We start from the raw sequence: 27,711 nt of genomic DNA on the forward strand, positions 1-27,711 counted from the left end.
ATGACCGTTCCTTAGTCACGTGAACGTCCTGTGAGCGCCATCGGAGTGCTGCACCCGAGCTGTGAGTACAGAAAAACGCAGCTACAGCTGCTGCAACGTGATGTTTGAATATCGACAAAACCAGAACGAGAGATCGAGACTCGAGAGGCGTCAAAAATATTCCCCAGTGTGTGATGTGGAAGGTAGTTTTCTCGTGCTCCCTTGTCATACTAGCTCTATCAGCCACTCTTCACGTCTCCTTTCGCGCCCCACCAGTCACGATGTCCCGATCTGCCTTGCCTACTGTGATGAATGCCATTCGCGTGGCCAGATTCGGTGGTCCTGAGGTGCTGAAATTGGAGAGCAATGTCCCCATGCCTCAGCCATCGGAGGGCCAGGTTAGCATTGATTTCATGTAGAATGATGTTAGGCAATAGAGCGGATAGTCCAGCGGGGATAACACGTCTACATGGTCTCTATTCACACGATCTTGTACCTGTCAGGCGCTGGTGGTGGTATTTTTTTGTCCCCATCTCGTCAGCAGTGATATGAATCTCACATTGATTGTGACTGGAATTGAAGTGTTCAAATTAGCAAAGCTGATCGTATAAAGTGTATATGTGCTTGAGAACAGCTTTATTCACTAATCGCGTGAAATCATGACGTAAAAATCACGTTTCGCGTGAGACTCAGCTGGGAGTAAGAACCAAAGCAAAAAGACAACCCAAATTCGGAAATAAATACATGTAGAACATTCAATTGAAATGTAAGTTTGAACTCAAAAGCTTGACAAGAAACCATTACCTACATTGTAAATTGCCTGCAGGCATGCAAAGGCGAAGTCACGCATCTGTCCCTGTCAGCCCAGCCGGTGGCAATACCGGTATGCTGCAAAGGGGCTCCCAACCTTGCGGCGAATCTGTGCGTGCGCTACTACCGGCGTCTCGTTAAACTGCTCACTGCAACGTTGCAGAGCCACCAGTAGCTGGGTGTTGCAAGGATGAGCTCTCCGTGCTCTGCAGTGTTGGGTCAGATCAGGTACACCAGCCGATTTGTGTGTGTGTGTGTGTGTGTGTGTGTGTGAGAGTGTGTGTGTGTGTGGGGGGGGGGGGGGGGGGGGGGTACTCATGCACCCGGTTGCACACATGGGTGCCCTTGTGTGTATTATATTGTCGCTCTGTCCCGTTTGTCCATCCAGGTACTGTTGCGTGTGCACGCGGCGGGAGTGAACCCGGTGGAGACCTACATACGCGCTGGCACGTACGCACGCAAGCCAGAACTACCCTTTACACCTGGCAGTGACGCCGCGGGCGAGATTGCTGATGTCGGCGCGGGAGTGAATAATGTCAAGGTTAGAATTACCTATATATTCATAAGGTTGAGGGAGTTGAAAGTGGGAAAAGTCTGGAGAGAAAATTGACTGTCACCGCCAGGACTCGAACCAGGATAGAATTTACTGTTCATGGAACGACCCTTATAGAATATTCTCGGCATAAACATATGATTGGTCTTTTCCAATGGTGTAATGGTGCCTCTCGAATGGTATTTGCCGGCGTATTAAGAAAGAAGAAAAGAAAAAAAGTAATGCTGTACCTGTGATAAACTCGCCAAACAACACCATCGAATTTCTCCGCTCCGTGTGGTCACGATTTTGTCTTATGCATATACTGTATGGCTGCATGGAGTTTGTGTCTGATGTTAACGTTAGCGTTATCGAGGATCTGTATTGTATTTTATTATTTTTAGTCGGGCATTCCCAACAGACCCTATTTAAGGTCTTCTTGCAACTTGTAACAAGGGTGCCGCCCAAGGTGAATGCGTGTGCTCAGTTCCTGGCGAAATGAATCGAACACTGCTGCAATTGCCTTGAACCCAAAGCTATGCAGGAGTTGCATAGATTGCAGAAAGCAGGCCATCGTGAACTTGGCATCCAAAGACGTGGAGGAGGTATAGTACGGGCCAAATACATCAAAATTCGACGTCAAGTCTCGCCAAATGACCTGCAGCACATACTCTGTGCGATTAGTGTTGTCAACACTGCCAAGCTCATAGAAAATATCATTCAGAGACGCCATATCTTCATCAGTCATGGCTAGGCCGTATATCTCTTCACTCTTGCTATTCCATAGGACCTTAGAGACGACTTTCACCTCATCAAAGATGATCAGCCCTTCACCCAAGGGCTTCAGGCTTCCGCTGGCTTCACTTCGCTCCTGGTGCTGTTGGTAACGTTGCTGTTGGTAGTGAATACCTTCCTCACACCACCCTGGCTTGTCAATTCTTGCACTTGTAAAGTGGTTGAGTGAACGAAGACTCGGGAGTTGTAGTACGCCCAAGTCCTTCAGTGCTTTATAAGCTGCTGTACTGCGGCACTTTACAGCCAACGCCAAACGATACGTCACCATGCTCCACCTGTTGCCACGCAATCCCGTCTTGTTCTTGCTCTGGTCCTTCTTAACTGCATCAATGACCGCCACATCCTCCTTCCACGCATCATGTATGAGGTCACTGTGCTCCGGATTCAGGTTAATGGCTTCACTGAGCTCCTTGCCGAATTTGTAACTAATTATCGTGCACGCCTTGGACATCTCAGAAGACTGACTGTCAGACAACACAAGCACCATGCGCTTGTACTTTGCAAGATCCCTAGACGATTGACGCCGATCAGATCGGACATGCTGAGCTCGAGTTTTTCTGCTATTCGGTGACATATACTTGAGTGGTGCTTTAGAAGACGTTTCCGTGCGCTTTGCCTTGACATCCACATCAACACTCTTGGCACGCCTCAGGATAACTTGCAGCTCCTTCTCCAGCCTCTTCCAAGCCGAGCACGACACTGTTGACATCGCCTTCATTTCCTTGGGAGCATTCCTGGGGATTTGAAACCAGATCTGGCACTTATGCGAGTCAAAGCGACGAAACGGCATGGACCACACTCGTATTCCCTTTGGCTCATATGGCATGCTACTGTACTGTCCATCAGTGTCATCAAGGCCAGGACAAAACTTCCATCCAGAGGAAGCAGGGAGCGAGGCGAGGTGTGGGTTCAGCTTGGACAAATTTCCACAACAGCTGCCCTCACCCACAAAGCCACCAAAAAGGGCCTCAAACACATATCCACCATTACTCTTGACAAGAAGCCTTGCCACAGGAACTGGGGAACTGTGGGCAGAGACTGCAACGTTAGTGGAGGAAGAGACTTCAATCCAAACTTCCTCTTTCAGCTGCAGCTCACAGCAACGAAGTTCAGCATACTCCGGACCCAACTGGTTGAGGTGACGGCGGACATCATCAACGGACACTCTGCAGGGCTCTTGGGCTCCAGTTCGTGAAGCTGAGTACGACAAAAATACCCGTTTGGGTGCAGGAACAAACTTGGAAATTCCCAAAGAAGACGCAAGGCGTTTTGGGGTTTGCTCGTTGCTCGTACTGCAAGCTTGTAAACAAGAAGCCCGAGGAGAAAGAGGAGGAGAGGGAGTATTACTAGCGTCAGAAACAGGAAGAGTAGCGTCCAGTCCTGAAGCAGGAGTCTCCATTCTCCGTCACTACACTCTTCCTTCCTGAAACAGTTCTCAACAAGAAATAATAAATCAATTTTGCCTTTTGGACATGTTTCTTCACCACGAAGGACACGTCGCGTCGCGCGTCAGTGAAAAAAGAAAGAACAGAAAAGTGGCGCAGTTTTCCAACATTTCCTTTCCACGACTTCTTCGTGTTTGGCCGGTTTCAGTCAGTTAAAATCGAATTTCCCCATCGCGAAACTCTGCCCTCACTCTGCCGTCTAGCGCGTCTGGCGCCAGTTTGTGGGCCAAAGTGCGATCCGAAGACTGCAAAACATCGCGCACGCCGCGCACCATGCAGTTGAACTAGGAATTCCGATGAACCAGATCCCATGAGTGGAGTTGCACACACTGGTGTAGTTATGTACTCTTGTAACAAGGGTGCCGCCCAAGGTGAATGCGTGTGCTCAGTTCCTGGCAAAATGAATTGTGGATATGAATAGTGCGAAGGGATTCGGGGAGTGTGCGTTAAAACAGGCTATGTTGCTCTTGCTCTTGTATTTTATATTAGTTTTGTGTGAATGGATTCTCCACAGGCCTTGACCTGAATCGAGGGACTTTCTTTTTGGTGTTTGTTTTGACAACGTGGTCCAGGTTGGTGACCGTGTGTTCACACGCTCTGCGCAAGGCGCCTACGCGCAGTACGCCCTGGCCAGTGCTGGCGACGTCCAGCCGCTCTCCGCCAAGCTGACGTACGAGCAGGGAGCTGCCCTGCCCGTGCCGTACCTCACCGCGTACCGCGCTCTCTTTCTCCGGTAAGTGCTGTGGCAGTGCAGTGTGGTGTGCAGTACTCGTGTGAACTGCCGGAGAAAGCCAAGGCAATGAGGGGCAACCTGCCTTTAGGGACTACCTGTCTTTTGAGGTCATCTGTCTTTAGACAACTTGCCTTTACAGACCACCTGCCTTTACAGACAACCTGCTTTTAGAGACCAAGTGTCTTTAAAAGTTTAGAGACCACCTGTCTTTAGAAAACACCTATCTTTGGGGATCTGTCCCACATCACCACTAAACAGAGCTTCAGCACAGACCTTCCAGCAACTGCAGCTGCCGCTTCTAATCCCTGAAAGTCACGCGGTGTAATATTCTATCTCTTGGGGGGGGGGGGGGGGGGGTGTGGAGGAAGCAGGGTCTCTCTGTCCCCCGGGTTCTGATTGTTGAGTTTCTCCTTCAATATCTCCGTTGTGTTTTCGCCTTGGTACGTTAGTGAAGAGGCTCTTCACGTCAAAGCTCGCCATTGTGTGCGCGTTGTCGATTCTTTGGTCCCATATCGTGTTGATGAAATCTTGTGAATTTGTCACATTTGCGGCCGATTTGCCAGTCAGGGTGCGGACGATTTCCATGTCACGACAGTAGGTGTTGTGATTTATTATTATTATTTTTTTAAGAGCAGCGGCTTTTATTATAGTGAATGAAAAACGTAAAATGTTTGGCACCTATGAAATCAGGGGATGGCCCACGCCTGGTAAAAAAATCCAACTGTATATCGTGGCAGATAGTAAAAGAGGATCATAGAGATCAAAGAGAGAAGAAAAACTAATGGGATAGAATAGCAGCCTGGGCAACAGCAACCTCAGCGGAAGAAGTGGGGATGTACAAGAACACACGCCTAGGACCACGCAGACACATATGGCTGGCCCGCAGCAGAGCGAAACACAGGCGGCAGCGGAGCATAGCGATGACTGCAGAATAGCGCTCACCCGACTTTTCTGACAGCAGCGAGGCGATGCGCTTGTACTGGGCATTGGCACATTTTCCCATACCACCGGTCGTTGAGAGAACGACAGGGACAAATGTGGAGTGTTCTACCTCCCTGATACACTGCTCATATGCACGCTTCTTGGCCTTCTCATGCTTGGTGTAGCAAGCAGCAAGTGAGGAGGAACGATTCGACGTAGGTTTTGTGATGAAGGTAGAGGGAGTGGGTGAAGTCAGCGTGCTGTCCCGCATAGCAAGCTGTGATCGTCTAGTGGTTAGGACCCTACGTTGTGGCCGTAGTAACCCAGGTTCGAATCCTGGTCACAGCACACTTTTTTGCCCTTTTTGTCACGGCTTCTGGTCAAATTTGTACTGAATGGTGTGGGGGGGGGGCAACAGGCTTTTTTATTTATTTTTATTTTTCCTTTACAACAAAGCCTCTTTTAGGGTGTGTTTGATTGGTACGATCTAGAACCAGGATCGAACAGCTGGTGCGCGTGGAGCAGCCTCATGCCAACCAAACGGTACTCCAGAAACGGAGCACGTTTTTTTGTGAAAAATGTGCCAAACTTGGTGCATTCTTCAAAATGTGTATTGGTCACCATGGTCACTTTGTACAGTACAACGAGTTCAATCCAAAAGCGTATGCACGTGATCATTTGTCAACATTACCAAGAGTACATGAAACCCAGGGTGTGCAGCTCAGAAGGGTTGTTGTCACGGCGAAATTCCGTGATTACACCGTTTAGTTATGTAGTGCGTACCAGCAGGATTCAAGCAGGTCTCTTGCTGCACAACTGCAGCTCAGGTGTACGCACTACGCCACTTCTCGCCGCACATCTGCACCAACTATGATGTAATCGCGAAATTTCACCGTGGCAGACACCCATGCAGAGAAAAGTTAAAGTCAGAGGCTGCATGCTCTGGGTTTCACGTACTCTTGCCATTGGGGGCCGTCCGTAATTATCGGTATTTTACACAAGACGAAAAAGTTTCGTTCATGGGTGGCTGGGTCGAGGAGTTTCGTTTTGAAAAATATTGATAGCATACGCATTAATTCATTTTCACTGTCAAGTCGATATTTTACGTTGGGGGGGGGGGGGGGGGGGGGGGGTTGTTCCGTGAAAATGATCGATAATGCACTATGGCCCCTTACTTTCATCAAGAGTGCATAACCACCAAGAGTGTGCAACTGCCTGCACAACCTCTAAATAATAGGCTCTATACAGTGCTGCGATGGTAGACCTTCACATCACGTGACATGGTTCAAAAGGTTACGCTGGCAAACAGTGCAAAGTGATCACAAGAGAGTTGAACCCGAAGCAGGATTGTATACAACCCTGGATCTACTGTAAAACATGTTGTTTTCGGTGAAACTTTTTGATTTCGGTGATGTGCGGCGAGAAGTGGCATAGTGCGTAGACCTGAGCTGCAGTTGTGCAGCAAGAGACCTGCTTGAATCCTGCTGGTACGCACTACATAACTAAACGGTGTAATCACGGAATTTCGCCGTGACAACAACCCTTCTGAGCTGCACACTCTGGTTTTCATGTACTCTTGGTAATGTTGACAAATGATCACGTGCATACGCTTTTGGATTGAACTCGTTGTACTGTACAAAGTGACCATGGTGACCAATACACATTTTGAAGAATGCACCAAGTCTGGCACATTTTTCACAAAAAAAAACGTGCTCCGTTTCTGGAGTACCGTTTGGTTGGCATGAGGCTGCTCCACGCGCACCAGCTGTTCGATCCTGTTCTAGATCGTACCAACCAAACGCACCCTAACAGAGGCTTTGTTGTGCAGGAAAAATAAAAAATATAAAGCCTGTGATTTCGGTAGAGTAACCAGGCACCTAAATTTAGATAACACCGAAAAGGCACTAAAATATCCATTATAATAATTATGTGAATGGAATGCTGGTCACCGAATTTTACATCGCACCTGAAACCTGTCAGGTCCCTGACACCGAAATTTACATGTTTTACAGTATTATGCACAGGGTACAAATAATTGAGAGGTTCCGCACTACGTACAGTTGAGCAACTTTACGTTAGTGGGCGGGGGAAAACCCGTGAATTCGCGAGTTTGCACTCCACTTACGGAAAGTTGTCTACGTAGAGTACGTAGATAGGGCTCTGATAACGTATCTGGTCCGTAAGTGGATTGGGGTACACATTTATGACTCTCTCCCCAGGTCGACCTGGTCGTACACTGCCGCGTTCGGAGTTGCCAAGGGCAGCTACGTGATTTGAAAACTCCGTATGGCGGAACACAGATGCGCATGCAGTTTACGTAAGACTTTCCGTAGATCGACTGTCGTTTTTTACTAACGTAGTTACGTTATGCGGAACCTCTCTAATGTGTACGGGTTCGTCACGTGATGTGAAGCTCTGCCGTCGCAGACCCCATAGCTGCAGTTGCACACTCTTGGTGGTTAGGGGTCGTCTGTATTTTTCGAAAAATTAAAAAATCCGTCTTCAGGCAGAAAGGGGGTGGATGGTCAAGGGCGCTGGCGGAATCTAATTTTTTGATTTTTCGTACTTTTTTTCTTTTCTTTTTTTCTTCAGTGACTTTCATACACTTGTTGCACTGACATATAGTGCACTGTAGACGTATACGCGTAGTGTAGGATTGCAAACACCAGTATGATAATAATTATACCGGTACATGACTCTTCATGTACATGTAGTTGTAGGACGTGCATGGCCGTCGGTAGACCTCCTACTCACTTTACTTAGCTACAGCTGTGCTAGTACTTAAAATACATGCACATGGAGGTGCAATCAGTGAACATGGGGTCAGGAGTTCTTATTTTCGAGCTGGGCATCGGTAAAATCAAAAAATTAATGGGAAAAATTGGGGGGTGGGTGGGTGGGTCAGAGACAATTTTGCACGAGGACGGATTTTTTAATTTTTCGAAAATTACGGACGACCCCTTATGTATATGTACTCTTGAGGATATTATTCACATACATGTCCAGCATGTTTAGTCTTGGCACGGAGTGACAAGATGTGCCTCAACTCAACACGACGGTTTTGGTTTGTAGGTCTTGTAATAAAGCTATGACAGCTGGTTTTGGTGTGCTGTCCTGCATAGCAAGCTGTGATCGTCTAGTGGTTAGGACCCTACGTTGTGGCCGTAGTAACCCAGGTTCGAATCCTGGTCACAGCACACTTTTTCCCCTTTTTTTGACATTTTTCTCTTCATGTGTGAAATGGGTGTTGCAGATAGTTTAGTTCCTTTTTTTGAAATTCCTTATTTCTTGTGGCTTGGGAAGGACGTCACCAAGAGTACATAAACCAGAGTGTGCAACTCGGGATGGTTCCTGTGGGAGCGTTATCCGTGCAGTACGTCATTTCTGACGGCATGGTGTGTCACGGGTTCGGTGAAAAGTTGCGTAACCTTTCGCGTTTGTGCAGGTCACTGAGTTTGTCCTGATTTCGGTTTTTTGATACGGATAGCCTGGTGAATTTACTTGCCAGCGGATGTACGCAGCGTAAGCAGTCATACGAAAACACTGGAAACCTAAAACAGGACGTCTAAAATCATGCAAACTTGGCTGATTTCTGGGTCGTGAAACATGAAAATTTGAGCTGTATGCTGTATGCTTGGCTGACTTCTTTAGGGTGACGTAGTGCACGAACTGAGCTGTTTCAGATCTGATACTTCGAAGTATGAACAGTTGCACACTCTGGTTTATGTACTCTTGGCATCGCGCAATGGACTGATAATAAATTAGCATCACGCCAACTGCCAACAAGGCCATGTCCTGTGTCCAAACAAGACATGTTGGTAGTCTGCAGACCCGCCACATGAGAAATATAAGCCCTGGCTTGTTCGGTCCTGGGCTTACACTATGCCTGGGCTTGCTCGGTCCTGGGCTTACACTATGCCCGGGCTTGTCCTGGGCTTACACTATGCCCGGGCTTGTCCTGGGCTTACACTATGCCCTGGCTTGTCCCGGGCTTACGCCAGAAGGAATATAAACAGGCGCTGTTGGACTATAAAGTTCACAACAATTTCCCACTAATTTTCTTGTTCGATTTTGGAAATATCATGAATGCAGAGTTCGTAGATGCCAGCATCCTATTGTCCCGAGCTCTGTAATATAAAAATGGGAATCGAAGTGTAAGCCTGAGGTGACTAAACCCATGCAGGTGTAGTTTTCTCGTGTTAGCAGGCAATACGTGTTGTTGTTATGGAACTAGAACTGCTGGTGTCAGTGTGCTGTCCCGCATAGCAAGCTGTGATCGTCTAGTGGTTAGGACCCTACGTTGTGGCCGTAGTAACCCAGGTTCGAATCCTGGTCACAGCACACTTTTTTTCCCCTTTTTTGACATTTTTCTCTTCATGTGTGAAATTTAGGGTGTTGGTGTGGCAGATAGTTTAGTTCCTTTTTTTGAAATTCCTAATTTTTTGTGGCTTGGGAAGAACGTCACCTAGAGTATGTAAACCAGAGTGTGCAACTCATGATGGTTCTTGTGGGAGCGTAATCCGTGCAGTACGTCTTTTTTGACGTCATGGTGCGTCACGGGTTCGGTGAAAAGTTGCGTAACCTTTCGCGTTTGTGCAGGTCACTGAGTTTGTCCTGATTTCGGTTTTTTTGATACGGATTTCCTGGTGAATTTACTTGCCAGCGGGTGTAAGCAGTCATACGAAAAAACCGGAAACCTAAAACAGGACGTCTAAAATCATGCAAACTTGGCTGATTTCCGGGTGGTGTAACACGAAAATTTGAGCTGTATGCAAGTCGCGGCTTGGCTGACCTCATCAGGGTGACGTAGTGCACGGACTGCGCTGTTTCAGATCTGATATGCACAGTTGCACACTCTGGTTCATGTAGTCTTGGCATCGCGCAATGGACTGATAATAAATTAGCATCACGCCAACTGCCAACAAGGCCATGTCCTGTGTCCGCACAAGATATTATACCAGTCTGAAGACCCAGCACATGAGAAAAATAAGCCCGGGCTTGTTCGGTCCTGGGCTTACACTATGCTCGGGCTTGTCCTGGGCTCACACTATGCCTGGGCTTGTTCGGTCCTGGGCTTACACTATGCCCGGGCTTGTTCGGTCCTGGGCTTACACTATGCCTGGGCTTGTTCGGTCCTGCAGGCCTGGCTTACATTATGCCCTGGCTTGCTCGGTCCTGAACTTACACTATACCCGGGCCTGTGCGGTCCTGGGCTTACACTATGCCCGAGCTTGTTCGGTCCTGGGCTTACACTATGCCCGGGATTGTCCTGGGCTTACACTATGCCCGGGCTTGTCCTGGGCTTACACTATGCCCGGGCTTGTCGTGGGCTTTTGCCAGAAGGGATATAAACAGGCGCTGTTGGATGCTAATTGTAAAGTTCACGACAACTTACCACAAATTCTCTAGCGCGAGAAATATGATGAATGCAGAGCTCGTAGATGCCGGCATCCGATTGCCCTGAGCTCTGTGATGTAAGTGGGAATCGAAGTGTAAGCCTGAGGTGACTAAAGCCTGATTCATACTTCATTTCTCGTACAGGAAAAAGTTGACTTGAGCTCCACTATTTTGGCCCATCGCGAGATGATCGTACGATGACTTTCCCATACGTGAAATGAAGTATGAATCGGCCTAGAACTGCTGGTATCAGTGTGCTGTCCCGCATAGCAAGCTGTGATCGTCTAGTGGTTAGGACCCTACGTTGTGGCCGTAGTAACCCAGGTTCGAATCCTGGTCACAGCACACTTTTTGAACTAAGTTCCTTTTTTGCCAATAATTTGAGGAGGTACGGGTTCTACTCCGGTGTGGTTTTTGAGTACCTGGCTGGGTGAAATATTGCCTTCATGTAAACATCCTTTTCCGGTCTTTCTTCTTCTTTTTATTTAAACTGTGGCTGCTTTCATGTTCTGTTGTTGATGTTGTGTTGTGACTTGGTTGTGTGCATCAGTGGTGCTGCCAAGACGGGCGAAACTGTGCTGATCCACGGAGGAACTGGCGGGGTAGGTCATCATGTTTTGTGTTTCCTTTCTGTAGCTGGCATGCTGCGGAATCTGTCATCAGTGCAACCGTTACAGGCCGAGTTCTGGATCACCCCACGATACGGGTGGCTTTCGTACAGACATGATTAGTTTGTGTAATTCACCGAACCTTGAAGTCCATACCTCAGCCAGTGTCGCAAGCTTCAACCGCCCCTGCCCCATCGGCCTCTGATCATTCTTAGATCAAAATATGCATGGCAGCGGAAACAGATCAGCCTGTGCATGTGTTAGCAAGTCAGCACCTGCCTAGACCCACCGTCTTTTCCGGAGTATAAGCCGCACCCAGAATATTTCTCACGAAATACAGACATCTACAGTTGTCTGGTGATTGCCTAACGGCATGCAACTCAGCGTTACAACCAACCCGAACGTCCTCCGCTGAGTCTGCTATGTACTATGCTCTGTCTCTGACATTGAGCACTCTCTGCAGCTCGGGGATCAACGGATTTATCCACGCTCCTGGCTTTACCCAGTCGAGCACTCTACCCCTACTGGTACTGCAAGCTAGCTATGGACGCTTCAAGGCCAATGCAACTGGGATGTTCCCTGAAGAACATCCCTCTACCGTCACCCAAGCAGTACCGGAAATGTAGCGCTAAATTTGTTTATGCTTGTGGCCTCATGCGTTTATAAGCATACTGTTCGGTAGACCCGAGTATCAGTTGTCTGATGATTGCCTAACGGCATGAAACTCAGAGTTACAAGCAACCTGAACGTCCTCCGCTCAGTCTGCTAAAGACTTCTACTCTGTATATGCACCGTTAATATTGACCATCATAGTGTAGGCCACATCGACTTATTTTGGGTGAATTGTGAGCGTTAAATGTGCAGCTTATACTCCGGAAAATACCGTACTCTGGATGACATACATCACTTGGTCCGCGTAGAGAGTCCACGGGTGTCGTTGCTAGAATCTTTTCAGGCCACACACTAGGGGTGAAACTTTAGAATGGAGAATGACGTTTATGTTAGGTGTCTGTGTGTACGACGTGTTTGCGTGCTGAGTTTCTATCCCTGTGTTTCCTCTCTCTCTCTCTCTCTCTCTCTCTCTCTCTCTCTCTCTCTCTCTCTCTCTCTCTCTCTCTCTCTCTCTCTCTCTCTCTCTCTCTCTCTCTCTCTCTCTCTCTCTCTCTCTCTCTCTCTCTCTCTCTCTCACTCTCTCTCTCTCTCTCTCCCTCCCAGGTCGGTACAGCTGCCATTCAGTTGGCATTGTCGCAGGGTCTTCGTGTGCTGGCTACTGGTGGTACTGACGCTGGACTGGATATGTTGCGTACATTGGGTGTGCACGGCGCTTTCAACCACCGACAGTCGGGCTACACAGAGCAGATTCATGTGAGTTCCAAGTCTCAACCTCTTGTATATACTGCACGCACCTTTCTCCTGGACAGTGGAGTTGTGGCTACTTGTGTGTGTGTTGTTGTTGCTGCTGCTGCTGCTCCTGTCATCATCGTCGTCTTCGTTATTCATTGTCGGCGAATCGAGGCATGAGCAGTTGGAAGAGCACGTGACATTTTCGGCACTTGCCCTAGAAGAGCGCACAGACACTGGTGCCACTATCCAGGAGTGGTTGCTACTCTGCATCATCACTGTAGCAAGTAAAGAGTGTGGTGATTGAACGTGTGTTCTCTTTGCTGAGGTACCTACTACATAGCTGCCTGACTTCCCGCGCTAACAGTGCGGCAGCGACTTCATTGCAGTCGACCTGGCCTCGGTCAGACCAGCAGTACTTGCGTTTGAATGGCACGCTGCAGAACAGGAGCATCCAGAGTGGCTCACCATTGCATATTCGCCACCCTAGCTACTCATTCGCTGCAATCACCCTTCAGCATTATCCCGATGTGCTTGAGCAATGCCGTCTGTCGTTCGGCTATGAACCGGAGAAAAGCCAATCCGTTGTCATTGCAATTCGCTATCACCCAATGGGTAGATTCACAGGCTGAGCCAAGTTGTTCCTGTGTCTTTGTGTGTGTGTGTGTGTGTGTGTGTGTGTGTGTGTGTGTGTGTGTGTGTGTGTGTGTGTGTGTGTACTTGTGTGTGTGTGTGTGTCTGTCTGTCTGTCTGTCTTTGCATGTCTGTGTGTTTCTTGATTACAGGCCGCTACAGATGGCAAGGGTGTTGATCTTATTGTAGAAAACTTGGCAAATGTCAACCTGGATGCTGATCTGCGCTTGCTTGCCCTCGGTGGACGCGTTATGGTATGTGTTTCGATCTGTGTATGTGTGTGTTGGGGGGGGGGGGGGGGATGCATGCATTCCTGAACGTTCGTGGGTTCGCGTGCGTGTGTGTGTGTGGGGGGGGGGGGGGGGGAGGGATGGCTGTGTGTCTGTGATCTTCAGCCTTGCAAGCTGTTGGACGGGGCAAGCCCAGCACAAGTGTAGGCAGCCTGGGACTATGGTTGATGCGCGGTGCGCTACTTCCATCATGTAACATGTTTGCAGCACACCCGGTATGCATGCATTCAAAACTCACGATCTCCAGCACCGACACGCCTGTTTTAGCTTGTTTCATTCCAATTCATAGATTCTGTGCGCAGAAACTTTATTATTATTATTATTATTATTCACACATACTTTAGTTTAGTGTAAAAGTTAGTTCCATCACAGGGAAAGTGTGTGTGTTTTTCCTCACTAGCCTGTTGAAGCTGCACGGTGTAATGAAGGATGTGCATACCGTTCAGCTGGCCCATAGAAAAGAGATCACAATGGCGTACTGTTGGTGTTGGACCCGGCATAGTACAGTCAAATCTGCCGTTAGCGACCTCTGCTGTAGGCGACCATCTACCGTTAGCGACCGATTTTCCGTGCACCGACGGTTTCACATACAAACTGATCTGTCCAGAGCGACCATCTGCTGTGCGCGACCAGCGACCGCGATTTCATGCACGGTGGCTGCATTCAAATCTGCTGTAGGCGACCGCGACCCACGTAACTCGTTCAGTCAGGTGCGAAACTGTACTTGCCAGTGCGCTGTCAACTGCAAGGTGTGAAAATGCGCTTTCTTGCAAGTGCGATCGACTGGCCCTGGCACCTATTGAATATCCAATAAAATGATTATTATTAACCCTTTACCGGCAAGTTACTTTTGTATATGAAATCCATAACATTTAGAACGATACCAATAACTCACAACGAGGCCACATTTTGTATGTGCAAGTTATGTTTTCTTGGAAGTCTAGTACTACTTCTTGACCATGGAAAAATTTATTTTCTCATACCACACACATACGCTGCTAAATTGGCACCTCTACGTCTAAACACGGAAATTGTACACATGCAAATCGTCAGAGTTCCGACATTGACATGATACTACCAAAACAAGTCGACTTCGGAGCGGAAACAAACGCCATAGCCATCACAAACTTCAGTGGCCATGCCTCGCTCGCAAGTGAGAGCAGCATCGCCCCAGAATCGCTGTCGGAAAGCTCCGTAAGGTCGCACGCACGCCGCGCTGCGCTGCCGTCACTCAAGTACGTAGAAAGTCGATGGGCTAAAATTCCGTCTCTGGGAGACTGTCGACACGGGGATCGCTCTCCATGGCTTCCCCACCATAAGCACCATCAGATTCTTCCAGGTACATCACGACGACATCGTCTTCAGCGGCCATACATCTGCCGTAAGAGACCATCTGCCGTAAGAGACCGCTTTTTCTTGCACCAAGGGGCGGTCGCTTACGACAGATTTGACTGTAGGAGGATAATAGATATGATGTTGACTTGTTGATACACCGGAGGATGCAGCCAGAGTGCCGAGAGCGCTCAATACCACACATTCAGAGCGTATGACGCAGAACAACAAGATGCTAGACCAGTTTGCAGCAAACCAGCCTTGCATCTTGTTTTTCTGCGTAACTTTTGATACGTGTATCCTGGTTAATGTGCTCTTACGTGTGCTGGTGTGTGTTTAGGTTGTCGGCAATCGAGGTCGTATTGAAGTGAATCCGCGCGACCTGATGATGGCCGAGGGCGATGTGCGAGGTGTCATGCTGTTCCACACCACACCAGTGAGTATCCTGGTTGCGATTTATATTTGTATTTATCCCCGTAGCTATGCAGAAGACGTTACTTCAGTAACGTCTGGCGCTAGCCAGGGTCCACACAGCTTTAATTTGGTGTTTGTGTGTTTGTTTGTGTCACGCCTGGCGCTATCCGTATCTGACGGCAAAAAGCATAGGATGTTATAAATTTTTCAATTCTCCTATTTTTTCAGGCATATCCTGGGATTCGAACCCGCACTATCGCCCTACATGCGTTCCCCCATACACTTCGCATTCATACCCATTCTTCCAAGTTGCTTCACGTTATTATCTTGCGTTTGAAAGCCCTATTTGAATATTGCGGGCAGCTGTATGTGGCCAGCTGTGTTTGATGGTACGGTACGGGAGACGGTGTCGTATTACCCTCGATCGTACCTGTGCCGTACCTATCCCTACCGTACCGTGCCATCAAAGACGGCTGGCTACAATGCATATTCAAATAGGGCTTTCAAATGCAAGATCACAATGTGAAACAACTATTACTTGGAAGAATTAGTATGTATGCGAAGTGTATCGGGGGATGCATGCAGGGCGCGCGATAGTGCGGGTTCAAATCCCAGGTTATGTCTTAAGAATTTATAACATCCCTATACTTTTTTTTTGTCTAGGTCATCAAGGCAAAAAAGCATAGCGTAGGGCCCTGAGCTTCCAAGCTCTCTCGTTCAACATCTCCTGGCTAGTCAAGTGACCATGACTGTCAGTAACAAAATTGAATGTTAATTGAAGGGTGATAGCCAACCACGGCAAACTACCCGAAACAGTACGAAAACGGAAATTGCAGAAGGCATGAAGATTTCGAGAGTAGAAAACAACCCGAGGTTGTGAGAGTACAGGTGAGGGTGAGGATTTACCGATATCAACTCCGGGTTGAATATAACGGTGGTATAGACACACCTGGGTAAATGACGGTAACCACGTGCTTGTCTGCCCACAGAAGCGCTCTACAACTCCGGATTGCAAGGAACGGGGCTTCAATGGGTCATCTGTACAGGATGTGGATAAAACACATCGGTCAGCTTCATTTTTATTGAACAGCAGAACCTTGTGTACAGTATGCTTATGTGTAGGGTTCTATGGTGTAATGGTTAGCACTCTGGACTTTGAATCCAGCGATCCGAGTTCAAATCTCGGTAGAACCTTTTTTGTTGCGTTTGCCTTGAAGATGTGTGTAGGGTTTCTGTGGGTGTGTAGTTTTCCTCCGACTGTACTGCTGCTAGTCATGAGCATCTTGCCACCTATCACTTTCTACAATAGATCTTCCTTTTTTCTTTTGGCTTGAGCCACGTCGCATAGACAGCTTGGTATTTCTCGTCTGGCAAGGAAGAGACTTCAACATCACTGTGTGTTTCCAACACTACCTTCTCTTCTGCACGTGCGTACGCGTACGGATAAAAGAAAACAAATTTTTATTTCGTCTTTCCCGTTGTGAAAAGTCCAGTGGAAATGACGGACTGGGGAGTTCAAAGGTGCTAAATGTTTCTCCGCTTTGATGTGGTTGCGTCGTTTCTTGCTCGTTTTAGCGCCTGGGATGTTGTGTAGGGTTCTATGGTGTAATGGTTAGCACTCTGGACTCTGAATCCAGCGATCCGAGTTCAAATCTCGGTAGAACCTGATTTTTTTAGATTGCCCCCACTGCACACAAAACTCACTCTGATCGCCAAATTTGTCGCCGCAGCGCCGAGTTCTGATGTGATGGTTGGGCATGGTGTTTTTCTTACGGTCGCCGACACCTTTCCCAGCTGTTTTGGTTGGCTGTTTTTTATTTATTTTTATTTCCTTATTGGTGCCTGCAGTTTAGGGAAGGTACCATTATGGTGCATGACAATTAGTCCGGTCAGGTTTCTCGGGCTGGGCTGTAGTAACTTATCACCCGTGTTGAGCAGGGCCACCAGGATCCGGTAGCATGTCTCCACTGTATCCCTGACTGCCTGTCGTGCTGCCCCCAACCACTATCTCTTATTGGCGATGGTGCCATCGTGAGAATAAAGAATTCAAAACCACCAGCGTGCATGGTTTGCAATCCAAGTCATCACTATATTGTAGGGTGAGAGACTGACAAAGTCATGATGATGGGATTGCGTATCATGTGTGAGGTTCTATGGTGTAATGGTTAGCACTCTGGACTTTGAATCCAGCGATCCGAGTTCAAATCTCGGTAGAACCTTTTTGGTATTATTCCTCGAGACGTGTCGGGGGCACTAGCAGATATTTGGCTTCTCATCCAAAGCGATGTTGCTGGCCGTGAACGTCTTGTCAGTTATCACCGTAGATGTTTTGTTTTCGTTTTGCTCATACAAAGGCAATTCGATCTGTAATATCTGGTGGGAAGGAAAGTTCAAGAGCTGTATGGCCAGCGCTGCATGTATTGATTTGACTGCCCTAGCAACGTGCCATGGTTTTCCTTCTACTACCCACATAGTAGCTTTGGGAGCTGCATCTGTGCCTTGATCCATAGAGGACTATGGCATTCCTGTGGATGAGGAAAAATCGGCCTCCAGCCGAGTGTCACGCGAACCGTGAACATTTATTTAAGAAAAATATTATTGCCCACATGCGCGAGCATGCCACTCAACACTGGACAGCGAGTGAGGGCACTCCGAGCGCTTCATGCAGCCCCGACAGTGGTCAATCTGGCAGCACATAGGCGCCATGAAACCTTGGTTGTGGGCCTCGTGGCACATCATCACGTAGTAACAGTCACATGTAGAAGTGTCAGTTTGCAGGAATGGCAGTTTGGTTTGGGCTGTCCGATTTTGAGAAAGTCTCCTGTCAAACGCCAGACAAGAAAATCAAAGTAGCGGGATGTCTTTGTCTGCCGTGGGGTGTTTCGTCATGCCAAGAGTACATAACCCCCCAGGAGTGTGCAACGCCTGATCCAGCTCTGCATAGGGTCTTGGTCGAGTGTAATCGGATCTTCTGATGCCATGTGTACACTCCACACCAGCGCAAGGCCGGTCTCAAGGCAGGGCACCGTTGTTTTTGATCCGAGAGTACCCGCGACTCCCCGGGTTCCCCTCAGATGTGTACAGTATTATGACGCAAAGATCCGATTACGCTTGACCAAGACCCTATGCAGAGCTGGATCAGGCGTTGCACACTCTGGGGGGTTATGTTCTCTTGGTCACGCTCTTTCTCGTTTGTAGTGCTCAGGTTGTTGTGTAGGGTTCTATGGTGTAATGGTTAGCACTCTGGACTCTGAATCCAGCGATCCGAGTTCAAATCTCGGTAGAACCTGATTTTTTGCTTTGTCCTCGTTCTAAAAAAACCATTTCAGTTATGGACGGAATGTGGTGTTGTTGGTTTTGGCACCACTTTCTATGGTGGGTGTCAAATGTAATTTTTTATCAGTCGCAGACGCCATCCAGAGAAACTTGCTGGGAGCAATCACTACACGTACTAGTTGTCTGAGCCCGTGCAAAATGACAGCTGTAGCATGCAGCGTAACAGTGTAGACCAACGGAACAAAAGGTGCCGTACGGGTTGCAGGCCAGCTGGCACAAAGATGTACGGGAATGGTGAGGACACAGTAAAACCTGCCCTAGCCGGACGACGCCCTTGGTACAGCGGAAACTGCCCTGATATGATAGGATTCCGCTTGATCCAGTGATGCACATTCGATCCACAGCACTTTGGTGCATGACATTTTTTTCCGGTCAATACCGGATTGCGCTCGGTGCGGTGCAGGGTTCGGCAAACACAGGTTTTACTGTACATCACTTCGAAGTGCATTTTTCACTAATGCACTTTGGTGTTCACAGCTGGGGTAGTCACAGAAACTCACAGTTTTGTGTACCTAGCCCCAGGAAAGGTTCTATGGTGTAATGGTTAGCACTCTGGACTTTGAATCCAGCGATCCGAGTTCAAATCTCGGTAGAACCTTTTTGTCCTCTTTTTTGTTGTTGTTGTTGAAGGCGTGTGTTACACATGTTGTACAGCTTTCGTGGAATTGTGTCACTGGTCAGTCCGCATCACACATTGAGCTTTAAGGGGCCGTCCGGGGTTACCGATAGTTTTTGCAAAACGAAAAGTTTTTGTATTTTTCAGCACCCACCCACCCACCCACCTACCTTTTTATGCAGGTAAAACGAATTCCAATAAAATATTGATGTCAATTTTCGACACCCAGAAGCCCAGAAGTAACTGGGCATTCTCCATCTGCATTTAATAATTATTTTCAAAACGAAACTCCTTCAAACCCACCCACCCCGAAACGAAAAAATTTCGTTTTGAAAATACTATTGGTAACCTTGGCCCCTAAAGCTGATTCACAATACCACCTTTTTGCGACGCAACACGTGATTTGCGACAGTTGCAACAAGAAATGAGTCGCGACCTGTCGCGTACAGTCGAAGAAAGTTCTACTTTTGCGACGCGCGACGGGTGACAAACGCAAGTGGAGTACGGTTTCTTGTTTCAAGGAGTGGTATGTTACTTTTCCACTTGAGCGTCATGGTTGTTGTGTAGGGTTCTATGGTGTAATGGTTAGCACTCTGGACTCTGAATCCAGCGATCCGAGTTCAAATCTCGGTAGAACCTGATTTTTTGCCATGAGTATTTTTTTGTATCTGCTATCGGCTGGTATTCTTCTTCAGCACAAAGTGGCTTCTTTGCATTCATCTGTTATTCGTCTTCAAGTTCTCTAGTACAGAGGAGAGAAGGAATAGCATGCAAGTAACGTTTCTAGTGTTAATGGCGTTTTTTGACGTCCATTATTGCACAGCAAATGGGCCGTTGTGAGCGAAATCGTGTCTTCATGGGTAAATAAGGGTTTCGAGAAGAAAATCGTTTTTAAGCATGGTCGACGTAATGGATTTGACTGCTCGTACACTAGCAGGAGCAGTCAAAGCTATTGCGTCACGTCAGTACTGAAAAGATTTTCTTCTTGAAAACCTTATCTAGCCACGAAGACACGAGTTCGGTCGCAACAGCCCGAATACTGGTTGTGCGAGGTCTAACTGATGCTGCAGTCGCCGATCGGGCGATCGACGTCTCGTCGACGATGATGTGAGTTACGCTTTCCTAGAATCAAAGCGATACCTTCTGGAAATGGTTACATGTCAACAATGACACTCGCATCATGTGTAAGGTTCTATGGTGTAATGGTTAGCACTCTGGACTTTGAATCCAGCGATCCGAGTTCAAATCTCGGTAGAACCTTTTTTGCCGTGTGTTCCTTGGTTGCGGCTGTCAGAACGGAACACTTGAAAAATGCAGCTTCTCTCCCGGATTGTATCACCGGTCGCGAATGTCCTGTCACGTGTATTTTATGGGCTTTCTTGCTGGTATAAAGGAGCCGTCCGTAAGGCCCCTTGCACACTACATAGAAAATCCCATTTTTGTTGTGTTCCTGTAAAAGTTACCATGCAAACGGTCTGCTTTTCGCGGGAAACCTAAAATGTTGCGCAAACGTATTCAGCAAACTCCAGACGGGTATACAAAGGTACGTTTATGTTTTATTTGCATTTCTGGACCGTAGTTTGCTTTGCACCTGTCCTTCCGTGAGACTTCTTGAGTCTTGTCGTCAGCTCTTTTTTCCTTTCGATTTGTTCCTTGTTTTGAGTAGTTGCACGTTGTTTGTTTCCTTCTGTCGCGTTGAAGCTAGTTTGAGAAGATGAAGTTCAGCATGCCGAAAGTTGTGTTCAATGATGAGAGGGAGGGGAAGTTGATCGAGCTGTGGGCACACTACCAGCCGGAGAAAAGTGGAACGATGAAGAAGAGGTCACAGAAGGAGAAAGAGATCGCTGAAGACCTCAAGCTGTATGGTAGGAGTGTTGGCCTGGACATGGCATTCGATGGGAAGTCGCAGATCCATGTCGAAGTGATAGCATTTCACCAACACTCGACAAACATTTCTGCAGACCAAGCTCGGAGAGAAAAGTTTAAAAAATTTTAAAATTTCCCGCACTATCTCCATGCAGCACCGGTGAGGCGGCAGTTGCCATAGAAAATTTCATGAGTATATTATTGGAACGAAAATGTCTTTTCAAGTGTGCAATGGAACTGATCGGGACTTGCTTGAAAGTGACGCATACGCTAAAAAGCAACTTTTTACTTGTACGTAGTGTGCAAGGGGCCTAACTAATTATCGATCTTTTTCACGAAGAGAAAAAGTTTCGCTTGTGGGTGGGTTGAGGAGAGCTTCATTTTGAAAATTATTGATAGCTGAAACATCAATCCATCCTAGCTGTCAAGTCAATATATTTTTCGTTGGAGGGGGTGGGTGGGTGGGTGGGTGGGTGGGTGGGTGGGTGGGGGAGGGTCATAACTAAACTTTTTCGTTCCGTGAATATGATCGATAATGCCGGATGGCCCCTAAGATCACGAGCGGCCATTTCAGCGTTTTCTACTGCCCCCGTGTGAGTAGTTCGCAGTCACACTGTATTCGCTGACGTCACGTGTCGACATCGGCACATACCGTACCGTATCTTCCGGAGTATGAGTCGCACCCAGATTTTTCGCACGACATACAGTCATACAGACATCCACCCTATTTGTCGCCATCAACTTGACCATCGTACATGTAGTATAAGGCACACCGACTTTTTGGGGTGAATTAATGATGTTTGAAGTGCAGCTTATACCCCGGAAAATACGGCACGCATGTGTGCAATGTCAGCGGTTATGATTTTCCTCGTCGATTTGAGATTGGTGGGTGCATGCCGGGCAGGACGGAATCAAAATCACAATTGGCAAAAATTTGCTTGTCCAGTTGGATGACTGTCTTCCTTTCTCTCTCGCTTTAGCGTGTCGGTTGATGTGTAGGGTTCTATGGTGTAATGGTTAGCACTCTGGACTCTGAATCCAGCGATCCGAGTTCAAATCTCGGTAGAACCTGATTTTTTTCCTTTGGTCAACTTGGTGCCTAGGAATTTTTTAGTAGGAAATGCAGTTTTTCCTTCCCCTGCTGTGTTTATTTTTCTCTCAGTGTGTGTCACTGTGTGTGTGTGTGGTTTGTTTTTTGTTTTCTGGCCCCTGTACATGTGCCATCCAAGCGCCATCCCGGCGATCGTTGAAGTTGTGACTGTAATGAATCTGCACTTTTTTTTGTCGCGGGTCATGGTCGGAGGGGTTGGGTTTGTTGCAAAATTAGGGACGTTTAGCAACGCGAAAGTTCGAAAGAAAATTCGAGTCTGGGAATGAGCACAGAAACAAAGCTCGAAACTTCGAAAACTTGGACGCGTAGTTGGAGTGATTTGCGAAGGTAACTTTCTCTTTCCTCAGTACACACTTGACAACAGGGAGTAGTAAATTTACAGCCCCCTGCTTGAGACTGAGCTGTATATACGGTACTACATGTATAAGATTCAAATAACTTTGAGAAAAAGTCATTTCGCGTTGCTAAACCTCACAAGGTTCCCTTTTTCGAAACAGATTTTCGCGAAATATCACCACCACCAAAACTTTCGCATTGCTATTGTCTCTCTGCGTACTGTCTCTTTCTCCCTAAAAAAAAGAAGAAGAAGAAAGTATCGCACAGGTTACTATGCTGGGTTTGTGACCATGCTAAAGAATTTCTCACCAATGTGTCCAGTGTCCAGTGCCCAGGGTTTGCTAATGAAAATAGGGAGGCAGGCTAGATGCTGATGGCAATCTTAGCTGCTTTTCTGCCAAGAACTTTGCAACTGGTCGTACCCAGAAAGCAGAACCAACCAACGGTCTGCAAAGAAATGTTGGGAAAAAATTGCAGGAAACTCCAAGGATTGTGTTCGTATCATTTTGAAGCAGATTAGTGGTGTTTGACGACATACCGGTACGGTGAGGACGTGACGATACTTGGCATTCAGTTGCATGGAGAATGATTGCATGTCTGTTGCGTGCGGTGACTGCCATCATGTGCCTGGTTCTATGGTGTAATGGTTAGCACTCTGGACTTTGAATCCAGCGATCCGAGTTCAAATCTCGGTAGAACCTTTTTGCGGGGGTTGTTTTAATATAATTATATTTTTAAAGGATTTGTGTACACAATGTATACCGTGTCTTGTTGAATATACTGGTCACGCAGGGGCCCTGATTCCTTTTAGCTTCTTGTTCAGGCTGTGTCTTTGGCCTTTAACGTTTTGCCGGCTACTTATTTTTCCTCGATTTTCCGATGTTGTTGGCTAGGGTCGCACACGACCATAGGTGCAATGTGCCCTGTCTTATCTGAGGCACAGGCTGTAGCTGCTCATGTATATACATACATACATGCATACATGTAGGCGTGTAGTCAGACGTTGCCTGTCCAATCCTGTATCCGGTACCATCGCCTATCGGTAGAAACTTGTGAAAAAGAAGATCAACAAGCAAGTTCAGTCGGTGTGTGCAATCGCAATTCTTTGGGTTTTTTCTGTTCCGTTGCAAGAACCCCATTGGCCGGAATAGCGGATGTCAGACAAGAGGGATAGAAACCTGGAAAGTGACTTGTTTCTAGTTTCAAGAAGTGGTTGGTTGCTTTTCCACTTGAGCATGTGGGTTGTTGTGTAGGGTTCTATGGTGTAATGGTTAGCACTCTGGACTCTGAATCCAGCGATCCGAGTTCAAATCTCGGTAGAACCTGATTTTTTAAACTGCATTTACTCTAATTCTGGTGGGCAGCTAGCTGTCCTACCGCCCACTGGTGTATTATAGTGTTCCCTGTCTTCTTCTGTGCTCTTTTTTTTATACCTTTTTCGGCCAACTTTGGGGACAAAAAGTGGGTGGTTGTTCAGCTGGCCACTTTGCCAGGGCCTGTGACATCATGCTTGTTGGTGACTCACTTAGTTCTACGGCTGCTGTCGCGTTTACTCTTTGAGTGTGTTGGCATGTGTAACGTTATGTATTTCTTTATGTGAATTTGCAAGTACACACGGACTACAGGCCCTGTTACGTGGAAGTAGATGTGAGAAAAGAGTGAATTAAGGGGGTCGAGGCAGGAGGAGAAAAGTCTATGCTGCATAACGTTAGTTGTGGCACAGTTCGACAAGCTACACTGAAACCTGTCTAAGGTGACCACTCAAGAGACCTTCAAAACGTAGTCTCTGTGTACAGGCGGTCTCCTTATCCAGGGTCACTTGCCTGGATCCCTTGGTCCTAGATGTAGTGGTCGTCTGGGACAGGTGGTCGCCTTATCAGAGTGGTCACCTTAACACGTTTTACTGTATGTGAATAGCATTCTAAAGCTGACCATGTGCATGTTCTGTTCTTGACTGCCTGTGTGCTGCTGCCGCTGTTTCCACAGGAGGAGTACGTTACATCGTACGCCGCCATTCAGGCCGCCGTCGACAGCGGCCACGTGCGACCGGTCATCGGCAAGCGCTTTCCGCTCGGCGAGTCGCCAGCGGCACATGATGACATCATCAACACCTCGGGTGCGTTGGGCAAGCTGGTACTGACCGTTGAGTAAAGTGCACCCATCTCACTGTGCTACGAGCAATAATTACGGTACTGGAAGGATCTGAAGAACGAAACGGAAATCTTCATCAGGCACACTGTGTGGTACGTGGACGCTGTCCGTTTGGCTTTTCTGAACGCGCAGTGCACGGTTTGGTGTGCACTTGCCGTTCAAATGGTTGCTCCGGCAGCTCTCCCGTGTAACTGCCTCACTCCCCGTGTAAGGCTGTGGCTGTGTCCGGGGTGTAATGTTTCGCTACCCGCAGTACATGTAGTACTTGAACCGATTGTGTTTCTTGTGTTTGGACTCGCAATGCGTTCCACAGGTTGGTTGTAGTTTGCCTTGCTGTGGCTCGTGTTGTATATTTGTGTTTGGGTACGGCGCATGGCCGCCGTACCCAGCTCACTAGACCGCAGCGGTTGTGTAAGTGCTCTTGCTAGTTCTCGGTGGTGTCTCGGTACGTATGCCGCGCGCGTACGTACGGACGAGCCAGCAAGTCATTCTATCTTCTATTCTTGTCTCCGACTGGTGGCTTGCGTGGCTGCTTTTCCTGTGCACCGACTGTGCTGGATATGTGCCGCATGCGCGGACTTGCCAGCAAGTCATTCTATCTACAATCCTTGTCTCCGACTGGTGGCTTACAACGTTACGTCACTCAACCTGCGTGGCCTCTTTCTTGATCCCGACTGGGCTGGAGCCACCAGGGCTGTGTGTGGCAGGAGATCTTACACCATTTCGTCAACGTATCTCTGTATGCGCTGCCCTATATTTGAGCACTATGCAGCTGGAATACTTTTTGACTCTTAGACTTAGTTTACCGGTTGCAAAGCACTTATCAGACCCATAAGTTTTTATTTAGTTTGTACCATTGATATGAGTTCTCTCGCTTAGTTTCTCCCACATAGTAGATAAATATTATAGTTCAATGACAGTAATTCGTTTAAAATACCTAAAACTCGTGCGTGTGTGTGTGTGTGTGCGTGTGTGTGTGTGTGTGTGTGCGTGTGTGTGTGTGTGTGTGTGTGTGTGTGTGTGTGTGTGTGTGTGTGTGTGTGTGATTCGCGGAGAGGAAGCAGATTTGTTAGCTCCTGGTTTTCTCTTTGTTGGCCTCCTCCACGGGGCGGCCTTGGCCTTCTGGTCAGGGTCGTCCTTGGGTATTGACTGGCAGTAGGCTTTTCATGCCTTGCAGCCGGTTTCGCTCGCGCGGAAGGACATTCAGTGAGCTGACGACCAGGGCGGGTAATTTGTTGCCGTCACCGTCTTCTTGCGTCCTTTCCGCATCCTCCGCAGTGGCGTGGCGAGCCCTCGGATCAATCCCCAGCCTGTAACAATGCAGTGGCGTTCGGCAAAACAAGTGGATTCCTAGATGATAAAGGATACAGGTCACACTCGCAACAATTTATTCCTGCGCGGTGATAGCTGGAATTGTGAATTTGTCGTGTTGTTTGGACCTGAGTGGCCAGTCGTCGTGCGGCGATGGTGTAGTGATGTTAGCTTGCTGCGCATACTCCTCGTCGTTTCGTGAAAGTACGTCTTGTGGAGCCCTTGTGGGACGTTCGGTGCCCACCCTCCAGCTCAAGATTGTGCTTTCCTGGTGCATGAAGGCCGAAGCAGTACGCGTACAGACGTTATTGTTGAACAGAACATCATGTTCACATTAATTTTGTTCCTTTTTCAGTCGTTGCATGTTATACTTATAGTGGACCTACAGCAGACTGTTCATCTGGTTTGTGATATTTCCTTCCTCTGTTTGCGAGTCCCTTTCCATCAATATGGCAGCTTGTTTTGATTTCCTTTTTTTCAATTCATTTTGCTGTACTTCCTGTTTTGTTTGCGCCACTGCCCCTCACCTTGTGCTCAGTTCTCTGAGTGGAGGGCGGCGTGACCCCAAGGGGTAGCTGATTGATAGTAGTAGTAGTAGTAGTAGTAGTAGTAGTAGTGTGTGTGTGTGTGTGTGTGTGTGTGTGTGTGTGTGTGTGTGTGTGTGTGTGTGTGTGTGTGTGTGTGTGTGTGTGTGTGTGTGTGTGTGTGTGTGTGTGTGTGTGCCAATCTGTCGGAGGGCTATCTTCTTGCCAAAGCATTTGGAAGTTGGACTGGTGTGGGTTCCACAATCCAGTGTGTCGTTGATACTATAGCTTTCATAACTGAGGCTGTTGGTATGTTTATCGGCTCTGGGTTCCCATTACCCAGTCGCCGGGGCTGGTTGGCGAAGTAACTCCAATTTCCGTGAACAGTCAAGGTCCCACTGCATCTAGTGTCTGCTTCTATCAAAGCAGTGTGCTGTCCATACTGGCCGCCCCAGCAAGTGTAGGGTGTGCATAGGTAACTGACTCTTGGCCGTCCTATTTCGATGTTCTCTATGTGGTGTAGACCAAGTGTGCATTGGGGGGGGGGGGGGGGGGGGGTTCACATGGCTTCGCCGCTTGTGTGGATTTGGCAGTTATTTGGGCTGGTCTTGATCTGTTTAATTAATTCAGATTGTGCCTGCTATCGTTGCTATACGACTAAGAGTACTCAAAGTACATCCAGTGCGTTTGGAAATTTGCTTGCTACTTCTTGAGACGAGCGTACATGGTACATGCCGGTGTGTTTGTGCTTTTGTGGGTGCACGCGCGTGCGTGCTTTGTGTGCATGCATATGCATGTGCGTGCCCGTGTGTGTCCGTACAATGTCATGCTAGCTGTTGTTCGCAGCGGGCCATGTAAGGACACAAAAATTAATGTGACATAATTATGTTTCATCATAGTGTGCGTGGGCCGCGCCGTGAGGCAGATACCGCCGTCATTCGTCTTAGGAATCCCAATCCTCGAACCTCCTGGCGAGTTTTAAGTAGCATTCTAAATTCTTGCAACTGTTGCATCTCAGCTCACTGCGCAGTACGTGCGCGAGAGAAATGCTCGATCTATGTAGGATGAAATTCACGCACACTACAAAAGTAGTGACAGGCAAACCGACGCGTGCGTGATGTGGTACAAATGTGTTGAGGACTGCGATGGTGATGTGACCAGTAGTGTGAACGTAGCTGGCATTGCCATTGGTTTATTTTCACCCCATGCGATTATGATCATCTCCCATTT

General features: G+C 47.8%; 1 protein-coding gene and 14 non-coding genes across 15 annotated transcripts; all 15 read left to right on the forward strand.

Annotated features, from left to right (window-relative positions):
• Positions 1-126: 126 nt before the first annotated feature.
• LOC135830044 (quinone oxidoreductase-like) lies at positions 127-26,554 on the forward strand. The gene is made up of 8 exons (XM_065342428.1): positions 127-377; positions 1,178-1,330; positions 4,134-4,294; positions 11,163-11,214; positions 12,436-12,585; positions 13,347-13,448; positions 15,157-15,252; positions 24,482-26,554. Exons 1-8 carry the CDS (start codon positions 174-176, stop codon positions 24,644-24,646), a joined length of 1,083 nt encoding a protein of 360 aa, XP_065198500.1. The 5' UTR covers positions 127-173; the 3' UTR covers positions 24,647-26,554.
• On the forward strand, positions 5,492-5,563 carry Trnah-gug (transfer RNA histidin (anticodon GUG)). Its single transcript has one exon. It is a non-coding gene; the product is annotated as a tRNA-His (tRNA).
• Positions 8,341-8,412, forward strand: Trnah-gug (transfer RNA histidin (anticodon GUG)). The gene has a single exon. It is a non-coding gene; the product is annotated as a tRNA-His (tRNA).
• On the forward strand, positions 9,485-9,556 carry Trnah-gug (transfer RNA histidin (anticodon GUG)). Its single transcript has one exon. It is a non-coding gene; the product is annotated as a tRNA-His (tRNA).
• Trnah-gug (transfer RNA histidin (anticodon GUG)) lies at positions 10,886-10,957 on the forward strand. The gene has a single exon. It is a non-coding gene; the product is annotated as a tRNA-His (tRNA).
• Trnaq-uug (transfer RNA glutamine (anticodon UUG)) lies at positions 16,353-16,424 on the forward strand. Its single transcript has one exon. It is a non-coding gene; the product is annotated as a tRNA-Gln (tRNA).
• Trnaq-cug (transfer RNA glutamine (anticodon CUG)) lies at positions 16,825-16,896 on the forward strand. The gene has a single exon. It is a non-coding gene; the product is annotated as a tRNA-Gln (tRNA).
• Trnaq-uug (transfer RNA glutamine (anticodon UUG)) lies at positions 17,378-17,449 on the forward strand. The gene has a single exon. It is a non-coding gene; the product is annotated as a tRNA-Gln (tRNA).
• Positions 18,448-18,519, forward strand: Trnaq-cug (transfer RNA glutamine (anticodon CUG)). The gene has a single exon. It is a non-coding gene; the product is annotated as a tRNA-Gln (tRNA).
• Trnaq-uug (transfer RNA glutamine (anticodon UUG)) lies at positions 19,093-19,164 on the forward strand. Its single transcript has one exon. It is a non-coding gene; the product is annotated as a tRNA-Gln (tRNA).
• Positions 19,750-19,821, forward strand: Trnaq-cug (transfer RNA glutamine (anticodon CUG)). Its single transcript has one exon. It is a non-coding gene; the product is annotated as a tRNA-Gln (tRNA).
• Trnaq-uug (transfer RNA glutamine (anticodon UUG)) lies at positions 20,371-20,442 on the forward strand. Its single transcript has one exon. It is a non-coding gene; the product is annotated as a tRNA-Gln (tRNA).
• On the forward strand, positions 22,048-22,119 carry Trnaq-cug (transfer RNA glutamine (anticodon CUG)). Its single transcript has one exon. It is a non-coding gene; the product is annotated as a tRNA-Gln (tRNA).
• Trnaq-uug (transfer RNA glutamine (anticodon UUG)) lies at positions 23,125-23,196 on the forward strand. The gene has a single exon. It is a non-coding gene; the product is annotated as a tRNA-Gln (tRNA).
• Trnaq-cug (transfer RNA glutamine (anticodon CUG)) lies at positions 23,749-23,820 on the forward strand. The gene has a single exon. It is a non-coding gene; the product is annotated as a tRNA-Gln (tRNA).
• Positions 26,555-27,711: the final 1,157 nt, after the last annotated feature.

The sequence above is a fragment of the Sycon ciliatum genome, chromosome 13, assembly GCF_964019385.1.
Source record: "Sycon ciliatum chromosome 13, ocSycCili1.1, whole genome shotgun sequence".
In the NCBI taxonomy this organism is placed as follows: domain Eukaryota; kingdom Metazoa; phylum Porifera; class Calcarea; order Leucosolenida; family Sycettidae; genus Sycon; species Sycon ciliatum.

Coding starts and splice junctions, on each gene's coding strand:
- LOC135830044 (XM_065342428.1), top strand. CDS start 174: ATGTGGAAGGTAGTTTTCTCGTGCTCCCTTGTCATACTAGCTCTATCA. Junction 4,295..11,162: donor TACCGCGCTCTCTTTCTCCG/GTAAGTGCTGTG, acceptor TGTGTGCATCAG/TGGTGCTGCCAAGACGGGCG. Junction 13,449..15,156: donor CCCTCGGTGGACGCGTTATG/GTATGTGTTTCG, acceptor GTGTGTGTTTAG/GTTGTCGGCAATCGAGGTCG.